Source organism: Hemiscyllium ocellatum, chromosome 31 (assembly GCF_020745735.1).
Source record: "Hemiscyllium ocellatum isolate sHemOce1 chromosome 31, sHemOce1.pat.X.cur, whole genome shotgun sequence".
Lineage (NCBI taxonomy): Eukaryota > Metazoa > Chordata > Chondrichthyes > Orectolobiformes > Hemiscylliidae > Hemiscyllium > Hemiscyllium ocellatum.
In genome coordinates this window covers 2,736,473-2,748,393 of record NC_083431.1, presented here as the reverse complement: position 1 = coordinate 2,748,393, position 11,921 = coordinate 2,736,473, and the positions used below count along the sequence as shown (strand labels likewise).

The following is an 11,921-nucleotide window of genomic DNA, read 5'->3' as shown; positions in this document are numbered from 1 at the left end:
TCCGGTTTCCCCTCTCCATCCAAAGATGTGCAGGTTAGGGTAGATTGGCTGTGGGGGTCTAGATTAGAGTGGTGCTGGAAAAGCACAGCAGGTCAGGCAGCATCCGAGGAGCAGGAAAATTGACTTTTCGGGCACAAGCTGTTCTTCGGGAGTGAGGAATTCATCATTCCTGATGAAGGGCTTTTGCCTGAAACGTTGATTCTCCTGCTGTTCAGATGCTGCCTGACCTGCTGTGCTTTTCCAGCACCACACTAATCTAGACTCTGATCTCTAGCATCTGCAGTCCTCACTTTCACCCAGATTAGCCACGGGAAATGTGGGTTTATGGGAATAGGGTAGGGAGCTGGATCTGGGTAGGATGTTGTTCAGTGGGTCATTGCAGAAACGATGGGCTGAACAGCCTCCATCTGCACTGTAGTGATTCTGTGGTTTGGTAGTATCAAACTTCTGTATCACTGAGAAGCCTGACCTTGAACAACTGCAGCCTCTAGAGCTCCTTTTTTTAATCTCCCAAACAGCAACCCATCCGTTCCAGGGATAAAGGACCTTAAACCCCACGAGCCCTGCAGTAGTGTTGCCCTGGCGATGGTTTTTGGATCGGCTTCCTTCCCCTTCTGCCCTGGACTGTTTTGTATTGTTGGAATATTATTAATGAATTCTCTATTTGAAGACCAATGTAAAGTATTTATTCAACTCCTCTCCAGTTTCTTCCTTCCTCAGTATTATTTCCCCAATCTCATTCTGTGATGGCCTGTGTTCACGTTGGTGCCTCTATTTATTTACAGAAGTTTATTATGTGCAAAGTTACCTCATTGTTCACTTTCTCCATCTATATTTTTTCTGGTGACCTTTTCTAAGCCCCTGGCTTACCCCAAATCTTTGTCAAGTTATATGTGTGTGTTTTTCTTTCAGCCTAAGGTTGCTATCCTTCACTTGTCTGGTTAACCATGTATGGTTTAGCTCCTTCATCCTGACTGGGTGATATCTTTACTGTGGGTCATGACTGGTTTCCTAGATCTCTGCTATTGGTCCTTCCTGCCTTTGCTGCTACACTCTTCCCCCAGTCTACTGCAGCCACTTCTGCCACTCAATCCTTTGTGAATTTCTCTCTGTCAAATTGAATGCTAAATTTGGCCATGTTATGGTCTCTGTGTCCTGAAGGATTATTTACTGTAGTAGCTTTTATTTAGCCTACCTCATTACATGTTGCCTGATCACTGGTTAGATCCACAAAAATTATTCTGGAAATTTATCCCAGTATATTCTGACTTCTATCTTATGGCTATCTCTGTCAATTTAATTTTCCCGATCTACATGAAGATTAAAGTCATCCATGATTAATATAGGGCTGTTTTTACGTGCCCTTGTGCCCTGATTTGTTCCCTCTCCCGCTGTATTGCTCCTTTCTGGGGCAGATCGACTACTCCCACCCAGTGATGTCTGCCCTTGGTGAGTTCTTGCCTCCACCAATATGGCTTCGATAAGCCTCCAATTCATGATCATTTTTTAACTGTTGTACCTTTTCTATCCTGTATTAATAATGGTACCCCTATCCATCAAATAGTCACATACCCCTGAATAAGTATTCCCAGCTTTAATCTCCCCGTAAACCTTTCTCTATGATGGTGATAAGATCACACCCTTTAACCTCCATCTTTGCTGTTGATTTCCTATGTTTTGAATGTTTTTTTTCTTTGCTGTGTTCAGGAATATCGGTCAGCTCCCTGAGTGATGGACTCTTTGTTCTCCATGTCCCCTGTGAGGATAACAAGCAGAAGGTTTGTAGATAAACTCCTGTTGTTCTTTCCTCTGGCTCCAGCTGCTCTGACAGTCAACTGAACTGTGTAGAACGTAGGAGAATGTGAGACTCATCTGCATAGCCTCAGGTTGTTTACTTGAGAAGCTCCTTCTGTTAACGATGTCGGACAATCCAGGTCAATCAGTAACCCCCCTGAATATCTGTTCCATTGCCTGTTACTGCACACCATCCTCACTTACTCCAATGTAATTGCTATGCTGAATCAGAGAACTGTTTTTTCAGTTCATGAAGCTTAGAATCTAGGCTGACTGTCTCGGGGCGGAGAGACAGCTATGCGTTGTTTAGGAAGATAAACCAAAAAAGCCGTCCAGGGTGAGGTTTCCCGGGAGAATTTTGGAGAGGTCCAGCAGTCTCTACAGTATCCTGACCAGTAATTACCCCTCATCATTCTGCTGATTTGCACATTACTGGTTGTGGGAGCTAGATGTGTGCTAATTGGTAGTCCCATTTCCTACAGTGAACCCCTGTTATTAGCTACCCAGTTGCATAATGCTTCACATCATTCTGAAGGTGCATAAGGCATGATGGTGCTTTACCCAGGAACCCACTCCATGCCGTTGGTATCCGAGTTCCATTACGTCCTTCCCATCCTGACCTTCTATTCATTACCTCCACATTAGTCCCACCTCTCGATATCTCTCTGCAGGTTGTGGCCCAGTATCCTGGGCCCTAAGTTTCAAATTCCCTCCTGAACCTTTCCACTCTCTCTTTAAGACTGGACCTAAAGTTCACCTTTTCCTGCCCGACCACCACCTTGGAACTGTTCAGGGTCAGAATGTGTCTGTCCACGCACCTATGAAATGCCTTGGGCTGGCTGGTCATGCTAAAGTTGCTCTCTCTCTCTCAATCCAGCAGTGGGCTGTAAGGGTCAGCCATGGACCTACCAATGATGCTGAAATCACTTGTGTTGTGGCTATCCAAAACAATAGGGAGCCCACTGTGAAATGTCAATGATATACTGCCCTGAGCCAGTTATTGGCCTGTTCCTGTCCTGTGCAGACATGAAATACCGTGTATGCTAGAAATCTCCAATCATAAAAATGAACAATGCTGAAAACGTTCAGCAGGCATGGCAGAGTCTGTGGAGAGAGAGAGAGAGAGACCCTGTTCACCTCACCGAACGGTTAATAAACAGAATCAGGGCCCGTGTCCCTCCACTGACACGGTCTGTATTCAGGCAGAAGTGGGGACTGCAGGTGCTGGAGATTAAAGTCAAAATTAGAGTGGTGCTGGAAAAACACAGCAGGTCAGGCAGCATCCGAGGAGCAGGAAAATCGATGGACGGCAAATGCCTTTCATCAGGAAGGAATTCCTGATGAAGGGCTTTTACCCAAAACATTGATATTCCTGCTCTCAGATTCTGCCTGACCTGATGTGCTTTTCCAGCACTTCTCTAATTTTGACTGTATTGAGGTCAGTGATGTGTGTATTTGAGTCAGGCAGCCCAGGTATTTCTGTAATTCCCTTTGGAATATTACGTTGTATCTGGTGCCACCTCACTGCCAGGCAGCGTGCTCCATGTTAAATACATCGGTCAGTCTGATACCTTTCTGTCTCCTGTTGAAGGGTGATGTTGTGCTCCGGAGCGACCATGTGATTGAGACATTGACAAAACTGGCCATGGCAGCTGATAAAGCAAACCGTATCAACATTAACCAGGGCAGGTAAGTGTTTGAGCCACAAACAACTCTCCTCCCACTAATGGGCGGCACGGCGGCTCAGTGGTTAGCACTGCTGCCTCCCAGCGCCAGGGACACCGGTTCGATTCCAGTCTCGGGTGACTCTCTGTGTGGAGTTTGCACATTCTCCCTGTGTCTGTGTGGGTTTTCTCCAGTTTTCTCCCACAGTCCAAAGATGTGCAGGTTCGGGTGGATTGGCCATGGAGAAGGCAGGGTTACTGGGATAGGGTTGGGGGAGGTCTAGGTGGGGTGTTCTCTGGGTGGTTGTTTGGACTTGATGGGCTGAATGGCCTTCTTCCACGCTGTAAGGGTTCTATGGCAGTGAGCTAGAAAAGTACACAAGCCCATCGTACTTTTTCCATCGATCCCTGTCCAAACCGAGAAGAGTCCTTGCACTGAATAAGAGAGCTTTCTGAGTGAACTCCCTTCACTGTGCGGTCAGAGCCAGTCCTGAGCAGGAGACAATGTGGCAGCAGTGTTCCACCATGGGACATGTTGAATGGAGCGAGTGATTCAACAGGCAAAATGGTCTCCTCCTGCTTTCATTTCCTCGGGTGTATCTAACCCTGTGCTGTCCCTGTCCTGGGGGTGTTTGATGGGGGGACAGTGTAGAGGGAGCTTTACTCTGTATCTAACCCCGTGCTGTCCCTGTCCTGGGGGTGTTTGATGGGGGGACAGTGTAGAGGGAGCTTTACTCTGTATCTAACCCCGTGCTGTCCCTGTCCCTGGGAGTGTTTGATGGGGGGGACAGTGTAGTGGGAGCTTTACTCTGTATCTAACCCCATGCTGTCCCAGTCCTGGGGGTGTTTGGGGGGACAGTGTAGAGGGAGCTTTACTCTGTACCTAACCCCGTGCTGTCCCTGTCCTGGGAGTGTTTGATGGGGGGGACAGTGTAGAGGGAGCTTTACTCTGTATCTAACCCCGTGCTGTCCCTGTCCCTGGGGGTGTTTGATGGGGGGACAGTGTAGAGGAAGCTTTACTCTGTATCTAACCCTGTGCTGTCCCAGTCCTGGGGGTGTTTGATGGGGGGACAGTGTAGAGGGAGCTTTACTCTGTATCTAACCCTGTGCTGTCCCAGTCCTTGGGGTGTTTGATGGGGGGACAGTGTAGAGGGAGCTTTACTCTGTATCTAACCCTGTGCTGTGCCTGTCCTGGGGGTGTTTGATGGGGGGACAGTGTAGAGGGAGCTTTACTCTGTATCTAACCCTGTGCTGTGCCTGTCCTGGGAGTGTTTGATGGGGGATGGGGCAGTGGATAGTTCACTGCAGCATCATGAAGTGGTTGGGTTCCATACGGTTTGGTCCGAAGGGCTGAGCAATGATACTGGGCAAAAGGTAGTTAGATTTTGTTGGACACCACTGTGTGGGAGAGATTGGATTATTGAGTGTTGAATGGATCCAGACAGCTGCCAGTGTCAGTGGGCATCTAGCCCTGAGTTCTGGAATCCTCACAGTGAGCTGGTGAACACATTTTGCCAGATGATGTGTTTTCACTTTTTTTTTTCCCCAGCATTAAGTTCACAATCAAGCATGGGAAAGAAGGGATCATCGACTTCACATCCGGATCGGAACTGATCATTTCAAAATCAAAGAACGGACACCTGTCTGTGGTAAGATTCACTAGTGTCTTTGTAAATGTTCACAGCGGTTACCTCCTCAACACGGGCAACTGATGGGGTGTGTGTGTGTGTCTGTGCCTGAGAGAGAGAGGGTGAGGGTGTGTCTGTGAGAGAGAGGGTGAGGGGTGTGTGTGGGTGCGTCTGAGAGAGGGTGAGGGGTGTGTGTGTGGGTGCGTCTGTGAGAGAGAGGGTGAGGGGAGTGTGTGTGGGTGCGTCTGTGAGAGAGAGGGTGAGGGGTGTGTGTGGGTGCATCTGAGAGAGAGGGTGAGGGGTGTGTGTGGGTGCGTCTGAGAGGGTGAGGGATGTGTGTGTGGGTGCGTCTGAGAGAGAGGGTGAGGGATGTGTGTGTGGGTGCGTCTGTGAGAGAGAGGGTGAGGGGTGTGTGTGTGGGTGCGTCTGTGAGAGAGAGGGTGAGGGGTGTGTGTGTGGGTGTGTCTGTGAGAGAGAGGGTGAGGGGTGTGTGGGTGCATCTGTGAGAGAGAGGGTAAGGGGTGTGTGTGTGTGTGTGTGTGGGGGGGTCTGAGAGAGGGTGGGTGTGTGTGAGTTAGAGAGAGTGAGTTATGCTATCTTTGACCAGTCACCCATTTTAGTTGTGTTCAGAGATTGTCTGAGTGAGACAGTGGAAGTGATGTTTCTCTTCAGTGACGTTTGCCAGCTGCCCATCAGTCTGATACTGGCTGCTCGGTTATTCCTGATGTCAGTGTGTCAGGAGGAGAGAAATGGAAGAATTAAAAGAGAAAATTCCAGAACGTGGGGCACGAGCAGGTGCTGGAATTATTCAGTCTGGGGTGTCCATGTTGACCTCAGAGCAGGTATCTCGAGGCTGGCACCACGGGCACTCTGAGGCCCATCGTTTTTCCTTGCGGAGTGTCTGAACTCGGACTGACTGCTGGGTGGGAGAGCATCCAGAGAGGGGGAAGCAGGAGGAATCTGAAAACCAGGAAGTGTAGTCAGTCAGCGGAGGAGTGATAGGTCACTGGGATCTGCAGTGACTGAGGGGATTAACACATTCACAGCTCCACAGTCGGGTTTGAAGTGGGTGGGGAATTGGAGGCCAGTCATGAGCAGTGCTGTAGTGTCACATCGGAGGGATTTGAAAGCTGAGTGAGTGGTTGGGGGAACGGGGTCGGGGGGGCGGAGTGGAGGGGCGGGGGGGCGGGGGAGAGGGCTGGGGGAGAGGGCTGGAGGTTATGGTGCAGCCCGTAGGCTGAGGTGTTGGTGTTGAACTGAGACTAGGCATGGAGCCTCTGACAATTGACAGGAACAAGGACAGAGTCGATGGCCGAGTGAGGCTGAGAGTAAGAACCCCCTGGGAGGGGATGTTTTTATTTACAGGTTAAATACTCTGCTTTTTAAAACCAGAATCTATAAAAAGAGGACCCTCAGAATTTGTGTTCATCACCGAATAGTTGTTGCAGTGAAAATCCCTCGGGGTCAGACCCCAAGAGGAATTTTCTGCTTCACTGTTAACTAACAGCCAGTGAGTCAGGGCTGACCACTGAGCCCTGTGTAGGGGTATGGAAACAGTGATCACACTGGGCCGGCTGTGAGCGCACGGGCAAACTGAGCTGGCCACAAACACCACCCCTGCTCTCTGTTATATACACCCTCTCGCCCTCACTCACACAGAATTAATAAACTGAAGTGTGAGAGAGAATTCCCTAAAAATAAATGAAAGAACTAATAAAAAAATAGTAGTTCTTAACTAGGCATGCAGTACCAACAGCAGTAACGTGTACAAGATACAGTGCAAAAACTGACCAAAGATCCTTAGATACCATCTTCCATCTAGAAGGGCAAGGGGCAACAGGAACACGGTAACACCACCCCCTGCAAGTTCCCCTCCAAGGAGCCCCTCCCCATCCTGACTTGGAAATATATCACCGTTCCTTCAGTGTCATTGGGTCAGAATCCCGGAATTCCCCCCCTAAGGGCATTGTGGGTCAACCCACAGCACATGGACTGCAGCGGGTCAAGAAGGCAGCTCACCCCCACCTTCTCAAGGGGCAACTAGGGACGGGCAATAAACGCTAGCCCACCCAGTGACACCCATTCAAAATCTTGGTTAGGTTCTTTTGCCTTTGCTGGACCACCCACAATGACAGTGTCATCACAGAAGGAGCATGGCACAGACAGACCGTGGTGTGTACAGAGTCACTGTAGTCCAGAGGACCCAGGGCTGCTCTGTCATGAGGGAGTGATGTCTGGTGACCTTTTAACCTGAGGCTCACCAAACCGCAGGTGAGGGGAGGAATTGAGGAGAGTCCTTCATGGTTAATCTCAGCTGGTGTGGAATCACTCTGCATTGCAAACCAGCCTTCCAGCCAACTGAGCTAACTGACCCCCTCCCCTACAGAATGAAGCTTGAGTATGATCTGGGATAGAATCATTGTTTTCACTTGAGCAAAGTAGATGCTGGGGAATTCTGAGAGAGTGGGCAGAGAAAGCTCTGTTTTCTGTGGTTGGTGACTGTGTGATGAGTGTGAATATCATTTAACAAGGTCACACAGAGAATGGAAAAGAGAACCCTTCAAACACAAGCAGATAACTTGTGACAGGATGTGATTCAGACAACATTCAGGAAACCTGGCGAACACTTCAAATGCAGGAAGATCCAGTAACTCGGGAGAGCAGTGGGACTAGTTAATGCTGATTCTAAATAAAACTGGCCCTAACACACTGACCCTGCTGAGGATCTGCTCTGCAGTGTGATCTGAAAGGAAAGTATGAGGGCGGGGTGGTCCTCACTTACTAACACTCCCACTCCTGAAGTCGATCCCATGTGGGGGTGAAAGTTTAACGCACACTTGCTGTACTCGTGTGCAGCTTCTTCAAGCTGTCCTGAATTATGTTCTGCCGGGTGTAGAAAGCGACTTACGAGCAGATTGAAGTGGGTGTTGTTTGATTGCATGTAGTTTGGATGATTGTGTGTTTGCGAGGGGGAGCAGGGCAGGAAACCGTTGTGGATGTGAGTCTGACTTGCCCTTTCTGTCTCTGTAGGTGGCTCCAAGACTGAACTCCAGATGATGCTGCCGGTGAGGCCCAGTGACCGCCCATTGTACAGATGGATGGCTTGAAGGTGTGACTGGCAGCATCTGTAACAAAGCGAGGAGCTTGTACATTTATTGGTGAGGCATTTGAGTAGGCCCACCTTGGCCCCAATTCTCTGACCTCCTTTACACTGCTTCCCTTGACTGCCAAAGCCTCTGCTTCCACAGCAGGAACTGAAGAGTCCGAGTTATACTTTAATCATGCAACAAAAAGAAAGAAAATTTATATTAAAATGGCTGTCGTGATCAATGACTCAGTGAGTTGAATCACATGACTGCCGCAGTGCATGTGTGACATATAAAGCGATAGAATAGGTATCGTCCCCAGAAATTCCCTTGGTTCCAAACAGAAGCTTCTGATCCCATGAGCCCTCAGTAAGGAGGAGACCATGTCCAGGAGGAGACCATGTCCAGGAGCACCACCTTCAAGCTTAGAGGTTGCTGAGGAAATGAACCAAGTGATTTTTTTTTATATACAATCCCGTTGTCTGGAGATGTTTCTTTGAGTTGTTCAGGTGATGTAGAGTTGCTGATGGTTCCCTCACCCTCATCATTGTTAAAAAGCCCCTGCCCTCTGCCTAAAGGCCCAGCTTTGGGATGGTTGCTGAGGCCATTCCTTAAAGCTATGTGCAGTTTCAGTGGGTGATAACTGACACTGGTTTACTTGTCACTCTCTTGTCTGTTCCGGTGCCACAAAGTGTGATTTAGACCTTCAACAAAATATATTAAAGGATGAATCTCACAATTGGAGAGCAACTGACTCAGACCAGATCAGGAGCTTTAACCTGCCCCTGGTTTTGGCATTATATTTGGTAAATGAGCATTTAACTTGGTGCCATAGCGTGATGTCCAGTAACTGCTAGCTCTTTGTATAGTGGGACCTCCATAAAGGATCAGCCTAATACTGCAGATTCTCTCATTCCCTGTTTACCATCTCAGCCACCAACAGTCCATTCTCCAGGTGTGTTCAGTGTCCCTCCCCTACCCCACCCCCATGTTTGAAGCTATATTCATTTTGAAGAAATGGTGAGAGATTGAACAACCGATGAACATGTGAATGAGTCTTTCGACAAGGGCTGGTAATGTAGAGAGCACATGCCATCAGTCTCCGTAAGCGACCGGAGAGACTTGTTTGAGGGTATTCAGTCTTCCATGTGAGCTGCTAAGGAGATGTCAATATCAACAAAGTCCATGGACATGTAGCTGTGTTGGGAGGTGTGTAAACTGAGGCAGGGCTGTAGAGACAGGTTTTACTATACAAAGCCGCCTGCTCTTGTGATTCTGGACAAACTACACTCCCCACTGTCCACCCAACTCCGAGAAACAACTGTCAGCATCAGAGGTTTAACAGAAACAGGAACAGAAATCTTCACTTCAACCTGTTGTGGAACAAGATGAGAATTTCAAAAGTAATTATACTTCAAAAAATTAATAAAGAAGATTGTAATAAGCTTTATATAGATGGATATTATGTGAAGCCATCTCATTTTCAATAAAAATGTCTCAATTGTTTTGGTTTTCTATGACTTTATCATCCCTGGGAGAGCGTGGACAGGGCCCTCACCACTTCCTCCTGATATCAATTGCTCCTGCTCGCTCTTTCTCCTTTCTCTCGAACCCTCCTCCCACACGCACAGCCCAGCTTATAGAGGGCATTAACACAGTATCATTGGGAATCAGGGACCTGGATTGGGGTGAACTATCAGTTTGTTATTTATATTGTTTATTCCCTCATTGCCTCTCTCTGCTTTCAAGATCTCTCTGCGCCCCAGTTCCTAATGGGAATTGAACCCAGGGAAATTGTTGTGGTACAGAAGCCCATTTGAGAAAGCAAAGCCATTGTCTTACTATCATGCACTTAACAATCCCAATGTCGCAGTACACTTTGCAAACAATTGAGGAATTTAAGTGCAGCCTCTGTTGTGTTATAGAAGCAGTCATTTTGTACATGTCTGAGTCCCAGACAGGTAGCTGTATCAATGGCCAGACTGAGAGGGGAATGGTCTGTGAGCCGAAGGAGCATCTCCCTGCTTCTCCTTGAAGAGGTAACCATAGGGACATTTCACCCCACCTCATAGTGAAGGTGTCGCCTTATTTTCAAAATGAACCTAAAAAAATGGTGCCCCGACACTCAGCACTGACCCTCCGACAGTGCAGCTCTCCCTCAGCACTGACCCTCCAACAGTGTGGCACTCCCTCAGCACTGACCCTCCGATAGTGCGGCGCTCCCTCAGCACTGACCCTCCGACAGTGCGGGACTCCCTCAGCACTGACCCTCCGACAGTGCGGGACTCCCTCAGCACTGACCCTCCGACAGTGCGGCACTCCCTCAGCACTGACCCTCCGACAGTGCGGCACTCCCTCAGCACTGACCCTCCGACAGTGCAGGACTCAGCACTGCTGGCAATCTTGAAATTAGTGTGTTGGTTACTAGACATCATAACTAACTAGTGGAAGCAGAATATCTCTCTTTACCCTGTCAAAATGGTTCATAATTTTGAACATCTCAATAAGGTCACCTCCTCATCATCTTTCTCCAAGACCAATCTCTCTAATTTTTGCTTGATGTAAAATCCTTCATTCCTGGTATCATTCTAGTAAACATCATTTTGTATATCTAGGGCTTTCACATCCCTCCTTAAATAAGGTGCCCAGAATGGAGCACATTACTCCAGATGAGGACTGGCCAATGATTGATGGAGTTGTAGCAACCTTTCATTGCTTGTATCCTGGATGCCCCTATTTCTAAACCCAAGGGTCCTGTCGGCTGCATTTGGTGATTCAGCTCCTGGTTCCCCTCCGAGTTGAACCATTGAGATCTCAGAGTCTTGTCTCTCTGTGTTTCTTCTCCAAAGCTGCATTTCCTCACGTTTCTTTGTGTTAAAATTCACAGCCAGGTATCTGCCCATTTGGCAATGTCCCTCTGAAGTTCATCCTCACCATTCAATATTCTTCCTAATTTACTACCAACTCCAAATTTAAAGATCTTGCCCGCAACACCATTCTCCAAATTGTTTATGTAAATCAGATATACATTGGTCCATTGGGACACCATTTTCAACAGGTTCCCAATCTCAGAAACGCCCGTCTATACCTACTCTCTGTTTCCTAGCTTTTAACCAATTTCTAATCCATGCTGCAAAGGACCCATCTAACCCAAACATTATTAAATTTTCTCAGCAGCTTGCCATGTGACATCATATCAAATACTTTCTGAAAGTCCAAATATGGAACATCCTCAGCACCGCCCTCATCCATTGCGTGTGTTACTTGGTCAAAGAACTCAATTCACTTTGTAAGAAATTAGCTGCCCTTGACAAAGCCATGTTGACTGTCTTGTATTATTTTTCTCTGTGTATGTATTCTCCTTATTCCATATGATGGCCTCCATCAGTTTCCCCACGACTGATGGGCCTCTGGTTTTCCTGGGTTATCCTTTGTCCTTTTCTGAAATAACAGGTGTCAGATTTGCAATCCTCCCGCTCCCCAGGACCAGTCCTCTGTGTTCAGACAGGCCGGGGAATTTCAGCCAGCAGCTCTGCAACTTACTGCCTCGCCTCTTTTAACAAGCCAGGATGCATCCCACATGAACCTCTCCACATCTGAACTGGAGAGTTGCCGGCCTTCTTAGCACCTCTTCTTTATCTGTCACCGAACTGCTCAGTTGCTCAACACTCACCTTTTCAACTCGGCCACTCTCCCCGTTTTTCTAATTTGGTGAAGACAGAAGCAACATATTCACTTACTTCCGCTGC

The 11,921-nt window shown here is 48.0% G+C and overlaps 1 protein-coding gene across 2 annotated transcripts in view; it reads left to right on the top strand.

Moving 5' to 3' along the window:
* Positions 1-9,678, top strand: part of LOC132830518 (unconventional myosin-Ic-like) — a 151,133-nt gene extending 141,455 nt beyond the window's left edge. For both annotated transcript variants that reach the window (XM_060848282.1, XM_060848281.1), the window contains exons 29-32: positions 1,708-1,778; positions 3,386-3,483; positions 5,008-5,107; positions 8,117-9,678. In XM_060848282.1, the coding sequence (XP_060704265.1) occupies positions 1,708-1,778; positions 3,386-3,483; positions 5,008-5,107; positions 8,117-8,143 (296 nt within the window). In that variant the 3' untranslated portion in view covers positions 8,144-9,678. The remainder of the gene's footprint in view (positions 1-1,707; positions 1,779-3,385; positions 3,484-5,007; positions 5,108-8,116) is intronic.
* Positions 9,679-11,921: the final 2,243 nt, after the last annotated feature.